The sequence below is a fragment of the Syngnathus floridae genome, chromosome 12 (genome assembly GCF_059516105.1).
Source record: "Syngnathus floridae isolate MCC-2025c chromosome 12, RoL_Sflo_1.0, whole genome shotgun sequence".
Taxonomy (NCBI): domain Eukaryota; kingdom Metazoa; phylum Chordata; class Actinopteri; order Syngnathiformes; family Syngnathidae; genus Syngnathus; species Syngnathus floridae.
Genome location: NC_142424.1, coordinates 863475 through 877734, shown reverse-complemented (window position 1 = coordinate 877734; position 14260 = coordinate 863475). Strand labels below are relative to the sequence as shown.

General features: G+C 51.7%; 4 protein-coding genes across 17 annotated transcripts in view; 2 read left to right on the top strand and 2 right to left on the bottom strand.

Annotated features, from left to right (window-relative positions):
* Positions 1 to 3: 3 nt before the first annotated feature.
* Positions 4 to 4812, bottom strand: lrrc8aa (leucine rich repeat containing 8 VRAC subunit Aa). Of its 3 annotated transcripts, XM_088392811.1 has the most exons (5): positions 4380 to 4812; positions 3745 to 3846; positions 1480 to 3616; positions 1098 to 1404; positions 4 to 152 (listed from the first exon to the last, which is right to left on the bottom strand). In XM_088392811.1, the coding sequence occupies exons 3-4, from the start codon at positions 3604 to 3606 to the stop codon at positions 1129 to 1131; spliced, it is 2403 nt and encodes an 800-aa protein (XP_088248937.1). In that variant the 5' UTR covers positions 3607 to 3616; positions 3745 to 3846; positions 4380 to 4812; the 3' UTR covers positions 4 to 152; positions 1098 to 1128. The 3 variants fall into 3 exon arrangements, with proteins under 3 accessions (XP_088248937.1, XP_088248936.1, XP_088248938.1); XM_088392810.1 differs by lacking the exon at positions 3745 to 3846; XM_088392812.1 differs by lacking the exons at positions 4 to 152; positions 3745 to 3846 and having other exon boundaries at positions 259 to 1404; positions 4380 to 4811.
* Positions 4813 to 4818: 6 nt separating this feature from the next.
* dnlz (DNL-type zinc finger) lies at positions 4819 to 5990 on the top strand. The gene is made up of 3 exons (XM_088392846.1): positions 4819 to 5157; positions 5228 to 5367; positions 5568 to 5990. The coding sequence occupies exons 1-3, from the start codon at positions 4879 to 4881 to the stop codon at positions 5713 to 5715; spliced, it is 567 nt and encodes a 188-aa protein (XP_088248972.1). The 5' UTR covers positions 4819 to 4878; the 3' UTR covers positions 5716 to 5990.
* Positions 5991 to 6114: 124 nt separating this feature from the next.
* On the top strand, positions 6115 to 8366 carry uck1 (uridine-cytidine kinase 1). Its single transcript, XM_088392843.1, has 7 exons — positions 6115 to 6313; positions 6586 to 6745; positions 6842 to 6938; positions 7053 to 7195; positions 7260 to 7354; positions 7446 to 7494; positions 7630 to 8366. The coding sequence occupies exons 1-7, from the start codon at positions 6221 to 6223 to the stop codon at positions 7827 to 7829; spliced, it is 837 nt and encodes a 278-aa protein (XP_088248969.1). The 5' UTR covers positions 6115 to 6220; the 3' UTR covers positions 7830 to 8366.
* A 1620-nt stretch (positions 8367 to 9986) lies between these two features.
* rapgef1b (Rap guanine nucleotide exchange factor (GEF) 1b) overlaps positions 9987 to 14260 on the bottom strand; it is a 78882-nt gene continuing 74608 nt past the window's right edge. For 9 of the 12 annotated variants that reach the window (XM_088392781.1, XM_088392780.1, XM_088392783.1 and 6 more), the window contains 15 exons: positions 13663 to 13803; positions 13249 to 13341; positions 12752 to 12837; positions 12515 to 12611; positions 12071 to 12146; positions 11899 to 11983; positions 11710 to 11802; positions 11441 to 11626; positions 11275 to 11359; positions 11103 to 11197; positions 10948 to 11026; positions 10773 to 10874; positions 10593 to 10690; positions 10372 to 10500; positions 9987 to 10285 (listed from right to left, as the gene is read on the bottom strand). In XM_088392781.1, the coding sequence (XP_088248907.1) occupies positions 10135 to 10285; positions 10372 to 10500; positions 10593 to 10690; positions 10773 to 10874; positions 10948 to 11026; positions 11103 to 11197; positions 11275 to 11359; positions 11441 to 11626; positions 11710 to 11802; positions 11899 to 11983; positions 12071 to 12146; positions 12515 to 12611; positions 12752 to 12837; positions 13249 to 13341; positions 13663 to 13803 (1596 nt within the window). In that variant the 3' untranslated portion in view covers positions 9987 to 10134. The remainder of the gene's footprint in view (positions 10286 to 10371; positions 10501 to 10592; positions 10691 to 10772; positions 10875 to 10947; positions 11027 to 11102; positions 11198 to 11274; positions 11360 to 11440; positions 11627 to 11709; positions 11803 to 11898; positions 11984 to 12070; positions 12147 to 12514; positions 12612 to 12751; positions 12838 to 13248; positions 13342 to 13662; positions 13804 to 14260) is intronic. The other 3 variants (XM_088392791.1, XM_088392793.1, XM_088392792.1) reach the window with 2 other exon arrangements.

Sequence of the window (14260 nt, the reverse complement as noted above, 5' to 3'; positions counted from 1 at the left end):
TTGCGCCACTTACCAGAACTTGAACTTGAATCTAAGCATCCAATAAAATACAATGCAGCTCTGCTTACCTGTTGGCTTTGTCATGATCGCTGCGGTGTCACAGGTGTTTTCACAATCTGGCAACTTGAAAGTGGCTCTGGATCTTCCCCAATCTTAGCAGATCAAGTGTGCAGAGAAACTCAGTGTGGGGGCAGTTATACAGTATATATATATATTTTTGCCATCAACTACTGCACAAAAACACCAAGTAAACCCTAACTGTGTCAAAGCGTTTAATATTAGAATCAAAATACAAAACAATCAGGCAACTGTAAGAACGCATTCTGTAATTGGGTAAACATTTAGTGTGCAGCTTAAGTTTTTTTTTTTTTTTTTTTTTTTAAAAGACATAAATTAAGGCCATGTTAGCAACATGCTAAGCCACGTGAAGCGGTTCAAAGCAGTGGACGTGAGCAGCTAAAAATGTCCATTTAGCTTGCAAAAGCTAAAAACGAGAGGCCTCCACATCCACGAAATATTGAGGCGGCCATTTTGGAGTCGTGTCGGAACGTGTAGTGAGGGTTAAGCGCCACCCCGTAGATGCGCTCACGATACATTTCCGTACAATGGTCACGATCACCAGAAAAGCAATACTTTGGCCCATGCGTTACGGCAGCTAATAGAGGCAAAGCGACAACGCGACGTTTGTCTGCATTTTGCGAGGCCACACCTTTCTCACCTATCCGTTAAAAAACAAAACCTATACGCCTATGGCGCTAAACGAGCAGATTCCATTTGGCAAATATAAACGTCCACCACTTTCTGATTTGATGAGTGAACTTTGTAGTCGGCTCCATAAAAAGCCAGTTGAGTGAATGATTACGATTCTGTTCAAGCAGTTCCTTCCGGATGTCCGATTCTGGTCCATTGGCACGTAGGCAGTGCAAAAAGGAAGAAAATCACTTAAAAACAAAAAAAAAAGGGGGGGGGGGGGCTTGGCACAGAGCCCAGGTGGCACGCCCCAGGCGGTTCTGATTGACTTTTGAGGCCCAAAGTGTTAAGCAAGGAACATTTAAGGCTTCTCGGGTACATTAGCGAGCGTCACACGTCCCACTTACCTCGCCGAGGCAATAAAAATGAGACGAGGCGTCAGGCTTTTTCCTTGTCTGCGCTCAGCAGCTGCTCCTTGACCTCGGGCGGCAGCGTGTTGAAGAGCTTCTCCTCCACCACCAGGCCGCCGCGCGGCAGCAGCCGACACTCGCCCAGCTCGGGCGGCAGGCTCTCCAGGTTGTTGCCCCGCAGCTCCAGCTGGATCAGGCCGGCCAGCTCGCCCACGCACGCCGGCAGCGTCTCCAGGCAGTTGTTGGCCAGCTGCAGCACGCGCAGCTTCTTGCACTGGAACAATTCCATGGGCAGCGCCTCGATCTGGGGGAGGAAGGCGTACGTACGGCTTCAGAAGGTGCAGTGAACCTGGATTTATCTGCACAGTGAGCTTCTTACTCGGTTTTCTGTGACGGCAAAGTGCTGCAGGTTCTGAAGCAAGCCCACGTCGGCCGGGATGACAGTCAGGTTGTTGTGACTCAAGTCCAGAAAGCGCAACTTGTGACAGAAGAAGAGCTGGCCGGGCAGCTTCTCGATCTTGTTCCTGTTGAGGTAGAGCTTCTCCAGGCTGTTGAGGGTGCCGATCTGAATGGGGATGTAGGCGATCTGGTTGTACCAGAGCTTCAGGCACACCAGGCGGCGCAGGTGCTGGAAGCTGATGATCTCCTCGATGGTTTTCAGGTTGTTGTCCTTCAGGTTGATCTCCTGCAGGTTGTACAGGCTGAAGATGGAGTGCGGGATGCGCTCGAGGTCGCAGTGCACCAGCTCAAGTTCGCTCAGGTTGACCATCTTGTTCATGCTGTTGAGCACCATGAGCTTGGTGCCCTCGTTGTTGATGGAAAGCTTCTGGAGGTGCGCGCTCAGGTCGGTCACCACCTGCGGCAGCTTGTACAGGTTGCTCTTCAGCCGCAGCACCTTGAGCCTCTTCAGCTCCCGCAGCCCGTCCAGGGCCACGTAGCGGTTGTTGTCGGCGCTCAGGTTGCCCGTCAGGTGCAGCTCGCTGAGGTTCTTGAGGCTGTAGATCCACAGCGGGATCTCCTTGACGTCGGTGAACTTGATGTGCAGGGACTTGAGCTTCTCTCGCAGGAAGGTGAGGGCGGCCGACTCGATTTTGGCCGGCGTGTGGTAGAGCCGCAGCTCGCGCAAGATGGACAGCTTGGCCACGATGGGCGGGATGGTGACGTCGGGGATGAACTCCAGCTTGAGGCTCTCCAGCTCCGGCAGGTCAAAGACGGTCTCGGGGATGCCGCTCAGCATGCACAGGTGCAGCTCCAACTTCTCCTGGGAGTTCTTGGAGACGTGCTGCCGCAGCTTGTCCTGCGTCCACTCGTTGTTGAGGTTGAGCTGCCGCAGCTTGTTCTCGCTCACCTCCGACAGGAAGACGGCAAAGCGCTTGGAGTAGAGCGGGTCGTACTGGTCCAGCATGTGCAGCATGAAGGCAAAGTCGTTCTTCAGGTCGGGGATGTCGCTGTAGCTGCCCTCCTCGCGGATGGCCTCGAAGGAGTAGCGCTTGAGCGTGCGCCGCAGCATCCAGCACAGCGTGTACATGGCGATCAGGCCGTACACCAGCACCAGGCTGATGTAGAAGGACGCCAGGATTTGGAAGAGGGTCGCCAGCGGGTGGGCGCAGTAGAAGGTGCCGAAGCCCGTCAGCTTCTCCGTCTCCACCGTGCACATGACGCCGAAGCGGATGTAGCAAACGTAGTAGCTGGCGTAGCTGATGATCAACAAAAACATGATGACTTTGATGACCGTCTGACGCACGTACAGACGGTGGATGATGTCGCCTTCTTCTACGTGGATCCTGAACTTCTTCACCTTCTCAAAAAGAGCCTTGGCCTGCTCCCCTTCCTTCTTGTCCAGAACGCCCGTTTCCGATCGCTCCACGATGCCCTGCTCGATTTTGCTCCTCGTTCTCTGGAGCATGGGCACGCTGGCCTCCACGTCCTTGCTGGCGGCCAGCGGCTGGTACAGGGTCCTTTTGTCGTTCGAGCCGTTGGCCTTCCCCAGAGGCTTGGAGTCCCTCTCCTCCACCACCGTCTCCGACAGCGCCCTGGTAGTCCACGGAGAGTCGAAGCACTTGAGCAGGATGGAGACAAAGTGCTCCAATTTGGAGCTGGTGCGCGGGAACTTGAACCAGAAGTTGCTGCAGGCCAGGAAGATGAGCGTGTGGAGCAGCACCAGGTAGGGGAAGTACTTGGCGAACCAGTGCAGCTTGCTCTCGTAGCACACGGCGTCGATGTAGCTGTACTGGTGGCGGTCCAGGTCGTTCTGAATGCCACGGGGCTCCCCCGGCCGCGGGGCCGACGGGGCGCCGGCGGGCGCCGCCTCGCACGAGTCGTTGGCGACCCACTTGCACGGCAGGCAGATCATCTTGTCCTGCGTGATCTGCAGCGTGCCGCCAAACACGGCGATCATCAACATGACCACCGAGATGTAGTCGTTGAAGACGTCCCACCACGGCTTCAGGATGCGGTACGCCGGCTGGGTGTCGGCGAAGTAGCGCAGCTCTGTGATGGGGATCATGACGGCTTACCTGCGGGGATGCAAACGACACGAGCGGCTGGTTAGCCTCCGAGCGCACGCCGTGTGCCTTTCGCACATAACCGGGCTGCTGCCGCCTTCATCGCTGCTCTGATACCGCCTCCAGAGGCAGAAAGTTACCGTCTCAACTGTCCCACCGGTCCGTGACGAGGCGGGAAAGGCGTTTCTGTCTAGGTCATCTATATCAAACCGCACTCAGCTACTTCCCCTTCTGAAAAGAATCTGAAACATGTTGCCATTCTTCAGAGCACAATCCAATACTCAATTGTTGATCGAATGTGGGAGATGATTGGGGGGAACTAGGTCAAACTAGATTTTTTACAAGTTGGTGATGTCACAATCCCATGTGATGCCATCAAAGCACGGGGGTTCTTTCTTCAAATACTAATTGCAAGTCTACATATATACGGCAGGTGGTGTCAGTGGGTTACAGATAGCAAATTGGCAATGAACTGACTTTTTCAAAGTTGTGGACATCCATGAAAGCCGTCTAGGCATTTATACGATTTTCTGGACATTCAATTTCAGGTGCACATTCATTATGCTATTTGTCCTCACTGGCAAAACAGCGAGTCAGCTTGATGACGTACAAGTAGGCCGAAAGCAGAGCCGGAGACAGATAAAAACACGTTAGGACAAATCAAAGACCTGCAATAAAAAGGCTGCCCACCCCTCCGGAGCTCTTCACTTCCGGGAGGTAAAAAACAACAACAACAACAATAACAACTAATACAACAACAACAAAAACAACTCACCACTTTTAAGGAGGCTGCTGTCTCTCAGCTCTCCCACACGCCAGGGAAACATTTCTCAACCCCGAGGCCGGCCGGACGACATCGGTTCGGTGGGTTGGGTGGGGACCCGGGTGGGGTGGGGACCCAGTTGGACAGCCAGATTCGGGAAAACCAAAGGCTGCAAATCCCGGAAAAGTCGGTTCCAAGATCGCCGCTGATTGGTCAGTTAGCACGCACTTGCCGGAAGTAGCATATTTCCTGCTCTCTGTTTTCCAAATAAAAGCAATAGGTTACAGCTGAATACAAAAACAACAGCAACGTCGGTTCCGCTCGCTCAAACAAAAACACAACGCTCAGATTATTTGACACAATATATCATTGAGACGTTGCAAACAGATATAGAACTAATGTTGTATGAATAAACATCAAAACACGACGCTCCAGTGAAAAGAAAGCTCGTAGCATGAACATGACGTCATAAACATGCGACGACCCAGCAGCTGCAAACGTAAACAACCTCATGGCGTTTCACGGCTGTCTAGCTCGTTTACGGTCGCCACAGATGTCCAAATCGACGATGGGTTTCGTTCGGGGTTTGCAATCTCGTTCATCGCTTTGTCGACTTTACCCCCGCTGCAACCCTGCGTTTGGGCCGATAGCAAGCCTTTCTAATTTGGACCGGTGCAATGGTCGCCTTCAGGCATACTCGGAAAGAGTCCAGACCCCTTGGAGAAGCTTTTCAAGCGAGGCCGTTGGGAAAATCCAGTCGACACATTACCACCTGGTGTACACATGCAAGGTACTTCTGTTTAACCACATCCTTTAAGCTTCGCTCGGTGATGAACTGAATGCAAATTGAAACTTGGCAGGTATGCTCCGCCAGATCCACGCAAAAGATCTCCAAGCAGGCGTATCACAACGGTGTCGTTATTGTGACATGTTCGGGATGCAAGAATCACCACATTATCGCCGACAACTTGGGCTGGTTCACCGATTTGGAAGGGAAAAGGTTGGTCCATTTGTAAGATTGGCTCATTGTAGACATTTTAGTTGTTATAAACTCCCTACACAACGTCCTAAAAGTTTCATTTAAAAGGTTACTCACCCAATGGCAGCAATGCTTAGATGGTCAACAGAAGTAAGCTCTAATGTGCAAATTGACCATCTTGCGTGAGTTTGACTTGGCCTACTCGCTGTTAACGTTGTCAGGAACATTGAGGAGATCTTGGCTGCCAAAGGAGAGACGGTGAGGAGGCTGGGAGGAACGGATGCCCTCCAAGTTGTTCTGAACGAGTCCAGCCAGGAGAAATGTCCTCAATCGGAAACTGCAAACAAGGACTCGGACAAAGATACATGAATGTGTGAATCATCGAGTTTTATTTTCTACAGTGGTTGTCGTTGTTTGGATGGCGGATGAGCTTGTTGTCTATTTGAGTCCATTCACGCCTTTGTTGAAGTGAACATGGACGTGATGGAGGTAGCTGGAGAAAACCCACACAAGCACAGGAGGGAATAATTTGCCAACTCCAGCTTTGGACCCAGAACATACTGTTAAGCACTGGACCACCGTGCTTCTCAGGAACATTTGGTTCGGTTTAACAGAAAAGCAAAAATAAAATCATGAACCCAAAACCGTCACTAAATGCATTTAATTTCCCTTGGCATACGGTTTAAATGCATCATTTTAGTTCTGTTTATTTTTGAATGGAAAACAGCAAATTCGGTGTATTCCATGTGACGTGGGTCACATGATCTCGTCACGTCACGCGAGAACGCAACCTGCTTGTTGGCTAACTGTGTAGGCTCTGAAGCGGGCTAGCGCGTCAACGCTTTCGTTTTGCCCCCTTCACGTTCGGACTGCGATGGAGGTCCTCGCAGCCGGAGAGGAGGCCGAGGAGAGGCCGCATCATCGGCCGTTCCTCATCGGTGTCAGCGGGGGAACCGCCAGCGGGAAGGTTTGTTCGAACCAATTAGCTCTCGTGATTATTAGCGTTAGCCGAGCTAGCATTGCCTGTCACGACAGTTGGTCCGCGCACATAACAAAAACACAAAATCGAAACTAAATATGTAGTACGTACAAAAACAAAAAGCTTCAAACATCAACATAGTTTACTCGTGGTTAGCACATCTGCCTCACAGTTCTTAGGATCAGCCTTCCTGTTCAGTGTTTCTTCTTGTTGAATGATGCGTTCCTTTGAAAATGTTTCTTTCTGCGGTGGCGTGCCAGTCGACGGTGTGTGCCAAGATCATGGAGCTGCTGGGCCAGAACAAGGTGGACCGCCACCAGAGGAAGGTGGCCATCATCAGCCAGGACTGCTTCTATCGCGTGCTCACTGCCGAGCAGAAGGCCAAAGCTCTCAAGGGCCAGTACAACTTTGACCACCCAGGTAGATTGCCTCTATGTGGTCACCATGTGTCAAGGCATTCGATATCGAATTATTTGAGGAAACACCACACTTTGCCACTCTCGCTGGGTCTCACAGAAGCCTTCGACAACGAGCTGATGTACAAAACTCTGAAGGACATCGTGGAGGGCAGAGTGGTTCAAGTCCCCACATACGACTTTGTCACCCATTCCAGGTGAGATATTGGACTTTCTTTCAAAAGAAAAATGGTCCAGGGTGAAGGAGGCCATTGTTTGAGGACATCAGCGCAAAGGAGGCGGCAACAGGTTTTTGCTTCCTATGCGTTCAGGTTGGATGAGAGGATCACGGTTTACCCGGCCGACGTGGTCCTCCTGGAAGGCATCTTGGTCTTCTACCCGCAGAAAGTGCGAGACATGTTCCACATGAAGCTCTTCGTGGACACCGACTCGGACGTGCGGCTGTCTCGCAGAGGTACGGTTCACGCTTTGGATTTCTCTGGCGGTTCCTTGCCGAGCTGAACGTTTTGCTTGGTCAGTGCTACGGGACATGACCCGAGGCCGGGACCTGGAGCAGATCCTGTCGCAGTACACCACCTTTGTCAAGCCCGCCTTTGAGGAGTTCTGCCTGCCTGTAAGCGTGAGCGTTTTATCAAACAGGTTCCTTCCTCCCTTCTATTCTTGAAGGCTGTTTTCTCCCCCTGCCTCTCCTTGCTTTGTTTTAGACCAAGAAGTACGTGGACGTGATCATTCCCAGGGGAGTTGACAACATGGGTGAGGCTCCTTTGTCTTTTGAAATCGCAAAAGAACCCTGAAAATGGCAAACTCCTGAGCACTCATTTGATTCAATCTAATAACACCGAGCTACACACAGCATCTCCAGCTTACCTTTTGTTTGTGTGCTTTCAGTGGCCATCAACCTGATCGTGCAGCACATCCAGGACATCCTCAACGGCGACATCTGCAAATGGCAGCGGGGGCCCGTCAACGGGCAGGGCCACGGCCAGGGCCGCCCCTTGAAGCGGGCCATGGCGGGCGAGTGCCACCTGCAGAGCGCCAACCCGCCTGGAAAGCGGGCCCTGCTGGAGCCCAGCACTCGGCCACACTAGCGGCCAGCACGATTTCCAGAGACCTTTATCTGATTTGGGAATTTGCTGTTACACAGGCAAAGTTGTATCGCATCACACTCAACCGGGAAATTTGTAAAATGTTCCAAAGTGGACACTTTCAACGAGAATTTGGGGGAAATGTAATCAGATTGCAATGTAAATATCAACATCCGAAACAGAGATTCACCTTGTGCTGCTTTTCCTGGTGGCCACCAGGGGGCAGTAGAACACAGGTCTCCAGATTGCTAAACAGAGTTTCCCATTGTGCTTTATTCCCATTGAAAGTTTCCAACTTTCAAAAAACGTTGCAAGCATACATACGGTCGGTCTTGTTGTTAGACTAATAAGCTGATTTAACGATTTCTTTTGCACTGATTGTCACCCATCTTGTTAATATATTTCAAGTTTGAACCCAGTGAGAGATGGTTTTTTTCCACTGGAGATGATTCAATGCCTTAAACACTTTCCATGTAACAGGAATGTTTTTTGTGTGTGAATAATATATGATGACGATGATAAAGTGTTCATGTATAGAAACAGCTGTTTTGTTTTTATTGAGGGCACAGTGTGACGCATTGCTTCTGACTGCTCTCCCAAAGAAAAGAAAATCATTTACACATTGGAATGACAAATGAGCTCACCCCCCATCCTGAACATGACCTGATTGTTTTTGTATCTTTTTTTTTTCTTTACATATGACCACAGCACACCATGACATAACAGATCACAGCATCTTGAGTCATTTCTCCTTGTTTTTTCGTGCGTTCGGCACTTGAAGGAGACACGTCCGAGTTCTCCCGGTACGCGCAAACGTCCTTTTCAAGAACAAAAGGAGCGGCGGGTGTAGAAAATACATTTCATGAGCACGCGTGATTCTTCCGCAAGCTAACGAGCAAACCTACCCCTCGGCGGCAGGAGGCGCTGCTGCTTTGAGGGGAGCGGCGTGCTCGACTTGAGGCCACCAACTCGACGACACGCGATAAACACACCTACATCAATATATACACACACTACTTCCAAAAAGGAAGGGACTCTCGGCTTTGGATGCAATCTTCTCACATTTTTGCGAGTAGTGCGTGTATTTCGTCGCTGTTGGGCGGAAGCCCCGCCGTGACCAAATATGGTCAATTTCAATTTTTCACATAATGACACGGTCGGTCTTTCTCCGCAACTTTTATTTTACACGTTGCCCAATAAAACTAGAGAGCAAATTTGTATATGTGAACGCTTCTTTGTTCTGCAGGAGCTGGGCAGCATTATGTTGCCTCAAGATCCGAAATCTGGATTCTTTTTTTTTTTTTTTTTAAAGACAATAACAACGCAAAATAGGTTATATACATTTGAGTAAGCCGGTTCTGTATATAATAAAAAAAAATACTGCAATGACTCAGTCATATTTCATTTCATCAAAGTTTGGCATGATAATGTAATCACTTTTGGGAAGTCAGCAGTAATTGCAGACTTTGTCACGGACGGAGCGTAATATATATCTTTTTTGATTTTAGCACGTGAACAATTGTTCGTACACGATTTTGGTGGTGCTGTGGTGTGTTGATGTATGATAGCGGTAGTACTTGAACAATATGGCGTTAAAGTGGAACTCAAGGTAAAAAACGTCTCTGCATCGCGTTGGGGGAATGAATCAGAATTAGGCAGATCACAACATCCATCTGGCATTTTGTCCGACACGGCCCTCCGCCATCCGTCAACCCAAATCAACATCCAAGGGCCCCCGGGCTCCCATCGCCGACGTCACACGGGCAAACCTAGAAAACCGGTGAGCCGTGGCGATGCGTGCGAGCCCGAGGGGCGCGTGGACGTCAATGTCGGTGGCCAGCAGGGGGCGCTGTCGCACAAAATGACAGCATCCTGAGACGGATGCCTCGAGTTCCCCTTGAAGTAACTGGCGATTTTCCAGATGCCAGGATTTTGCCCGACAGCGACGACATAGAAGAATACAAAAATGTTGAAAAAGTTGAAAGCGTAATGGACCTTCTCACCTCGCTGTCTGTCACACGCTCGGCCGGCCGGCCGTCTCCACTTGACAAGAGGGCGGACTTTGGTTTTCCCGCCGTGGTGTGTCCGCTCGCTCCCAGTTAGTAAGAAGTCTCCGAGCCTGGTACGGCTCCTTGTAAACCTCACTCGCGCTTCCGATAATCGCTCTCCTGCAACGAATCTCCCGTTAGCTCCCGCCAAAATTCAAAGCGTCCATTTGGCGGGCCTATTAAAGTGGGGTTAGTGTCACTGAAGCACAGTTGGAGGTCAAGTTTTTTGCGGTGCTGGGGGGGGGAGGCCGCGGCCGCGCTTAAGTCTTCTCGTCCCGCTCCGTCTTGCGCCGGGCGATGTTCCGCGGCTTGATCTTCAACGACAGCTCCCACAGCGCCTCCTCGGCCAGGTGGTCGCTGAAGTCGTTGAAGAAGGAGACGATGTCGTCGTTGCGTTTCAGCTCGTAGTGCCTGCAAACAAAAACAACCAAAGTTGCAGTTTACGGGCAAGTCGGAAATTTGCGCCCATTGTTTGCAAATAGCGATTGGTTACGCACACTTGCTGGAAGCGGCGCATGCTGTCCAAGATGTTGAATTGCTGCCATCGCTTGGAGAAGTTGACTTTGCCGTCGATGAGGTCTGGGTTGCCCAGGTGGACGAAGGTCAGGTCCTGCAAGATCAGACCCCTGCAGGGCGGCAGGAGAGGCCAGAAAAAAAAAAGTTTTAAATACCATTTGAGGTGACAAGCCACAAGCCACAAGCCACGCGCTGCACTTACAAGTACGGGATGCAGGGAGGCTCCACTTCAGCCAGAGCGGCCCGGTACGCCCGGAAGGACGACGAGCTGTCAATCAACGTGCAATATTCCTCCAATCCCTGGTGGAAAGATTGAAAACAAGCGATCAAATATTATTATTTATTCATGATAACCACGAGCCACCCGACTCGATGCGCTCACCTCCGACGTCTGCTTCTGCCACTCCAATCTTCGGATGGGGGCGGAGTCCAGGGCGGAGAGGATGGCCAGGTACGAGTTGAAGTTGTTCAACTTTCTTAAGTGCTGTCGAAGGAAAGGATCATGAAACCGACGGACTATAAAGTTGGATTTTCTCTGTGGGCACGCGAGGAGCCACCTTCATGATCTTGATGAACTTGAGCAGCAGCTTCTCTCGATCCTGGGCTTTTTCTTGCTGAATGATTAATGAGCGCACCCTGGTGGACGCAGACGGTTAAAACGGGAAGCGGGCGATGGGAGCTTCCTGACATTTCTTGGAGTTTTTTTACTCACCAGTAGCTCATGTTGTTAAAGTGCTCTGTGAACTGCGTCAAGTTGGGACTCTTTTCTTCGTTTTGCTCTTTGGCCCAAAGCAACACCTCGGGAATCTGACGCAGACAAAAAATAAAAGTTGTCAATGACAGACCAAAGTTTGAGTCAACTGCAGAGGCATGAGCTGCCCTACCTCAATTTTGTAGAAGAGCTCGGCGTCGAGAAGCGTGAGCTGGTCCGCGATCTCGTGACTGCGGAAATCGTGCAGCGTTCCGGGCCTGGCGGGACGACGCCGACACGCACGCTTGTTTACAACAGCGTTTCGGATGCCCGCCGAAGGCCGGCTCCGTCGGACGTACCTGGCTGAGACGCCGCGGGCGGCCAGCGGCTTGAGCGAGTTGGTGTAGCGCAGCAGCTTCTTCTGCTCCACCTTGTCCAGGATGTTCTTGCGCAGGACGCGGGCCAGGCTGAGCTCCCCGTTGCAGACCAGCGTGAAGACCAGGTCCATCAGCTGCTTGAGGATGTCCTCGGTCAGCTCCACCAGGCTGTGAGCGCAGAGCCGGCCGGCCGGCCGGCGTCAGGCTACCGCTTGTCTCATTTGATCCTTTTCGGAGGCGCAATGACTCACCAGAGCTCGTCCACCACGCGCACCAACACAAAGAAGGTGTTCTTGCTGACTCGCTTCTTGAACGTGTCTGGACTGTGGCAAAAACTTGTATATGTGCTTGGTGGTCAAGGAACATCAGAACGTATGCCGGCAGATTCTTTGGAGCACACATGCCCACCCACGCAAAGGTGGCAAAGAGTGAGAGGATATCTGTAGTGTAGCTTCTTAATGAGGTCCTCGGGGGATATAAACGTCCTATATGTAGTCAAAAAGGCTTCACAGTACAAAACCAGATCTGTGAGGGAGGGCAGAGGGAGGGGTTAGTCACGGAGCGAGCGAGCGAGCGCCAACGACACGACAACCTGTGAGGATCGGTCTTTACCTTTGCGGTCCGTCTCTGTGGCGTGGACTAATAAAATGTCTCCCGATCCAGCGCGCACATCCGGCCCGTCGTCTTTCTGGGGGGACAAGAGATGTCATTTAGATTTCAGGCTGCATTAAGACAAAAGCAGTGCTTAGCCACCATCTTGTAGCTGAGGATTCACAAAAGTAGGGCTTTGCTGACATCCTGACACGGGCAAGTTTTATTTGTGCAAAAGTAGTGCTTTGCCACCGTCTGAAACGTATCTTTATACCTGTCAAAAAATGTATTTATTGTTTTGATAGTTTTCATAAACTAGAATAACCTTGTCACTGACTCACAGTGACCTTTGCCCCCCACAGAACTAGGGGGGCAAAATCAAGCTGGCGTTGCAGCGGCATGCGCTTCCGTTGCAGACTGGTGGCTAAAAAAAGAAAAGAAAAAAACAGGTTTCGGTCGTCTTACTTCCTGTTTTAGTGTTATCCTGCTCATGATCTCCTTGTGATCGATGAGCGACAGCTCGTCCACGTTCTCCTCGCTCTCCTCTGCTGACTCCTGCCTCCTGAAAAACAAACATTGTCAGCATCAGTCACTTTGTCTCCAAACTATTCCTGTAATAATTTGATGTAGTACCACAGGAAAGTAATGAGAAGACATTATGACATTGACTTCATGTCTTTTCCAAGCCGAAAAACGCCTTACCTTTCCAGTTTCACGGCCTCTTTGCTATTGGTGGAAGGCGTCGGAGGGGCGGGGTCTTGGAGCACGCCGTCGGCCGTGACCGTTTCCTGATTGGAAGGCAAACAGATGCTCAAACTCGGGTCTTTGAAAGCTTTGGGGAAACGCTGCAATTTGGCAAGCGAGACAAACCGCCGCCACCGCCGCCGTTTGCCCGACGACAAACACCCATCACAGCACGACATGCTACAGTACACGCCGTACCCCAAACGTCAAAGCGAACGAGGACAACCACGCACAGTGCACCCACATGCACAAGCACTTGACAAGGAGAGGGGGACACACCGCACACGGGAGGTGTTAGCTTGGAGGCTAGCGACATTAGCGGCAAAGGCGGAAAAGCCGAGCGGCCTCGGAGGAAAGCGCGCAAGCCGGTCCGTGAGCAAGCCACGCTCGGCGCATTTTGGCTTAGCATCCCCAAGTGGTCTGCACCTGGTGGCGACCTCATCGCTACTACTTACTCTGAGGGAGAGAGGCAGCTCGCCATTGGCCCGGCTGGACGAGTACAAGTTGACGTACTCGCCCTCCCCACCCTCGTCATTTGCGCTCTCGCTCTACGGGAAGGGGGAAAAAAACCGAGACGTGAGGCAGCGTGAAAGGGCTGTGAGGGAGGGGCGGGGGGGGTCCTGGCTCAGCATCATCACGACCAGCAGGTGCCACGAGAGTTCATGCAGAGTCAGAAGTCATGCTCCCCCCTGAGATCTTTGATGGGCAGGCTGTGTTCGATGATCACGAGCAAGATTCCAACGGGTCAACCGGTCATCGCCCATTGCTTTTTTTTCCCCCCTGCCCTCCTTTTACTTCTACGTAAGAATCGAACAAGCCCGTCCCGCCCGTTCAATGTCCACAACAACGCGTTCGACATCCGTGCTCACCGCCTGGAGCGAGTCACCGAGGAACGACTCGGAGGGAGGCCGGGCCGCCGCCGGCGGGGCGGACGGGGAGCCCGCGGGCCCGGGTCCTCCCCCCCTGCCGTCGGGAACGGTGGCGCTGGTCAAGGCGGCCTGGTCCACGCTCTGAGGCCAGGGGAGTCGCCGGAAAGCGCGGAAGCATGAAAAGAGCAAGAGGAGGAGAAGCAAGAAGAAAACAAAGAGCCAAAAAGATCAGGTCGCTTTAAGGAGGAAACAGAAGCGAGCGCCACAGGCGGAAGAACGGCCTCGACCCGGACGACAACGCAAAGGTATCGCACAGCAACCAAGACGCACAAGACAAACATCGCCTCAATTCCAACTTGCAATTTGCCAGTGTCGTCAGCAGGGGGTGCTGCGGGCTTTAACGGCTTTGTGTGTGTTGGCAAAGGTCAACTGCAATTTGACGATCCCAATGATTACGGAGGCTGATGTTTTGGTGCTTTTGACCAAGGCGTGTCTTAACCGTTTGGCAAAAAGTGACGCTGTACCTTTAAGAACAAACGCGTGCGCGCTCCAAACTAAAATGATGTCTGTCTACTCGCACAAGCGCAAACCTGTGTGA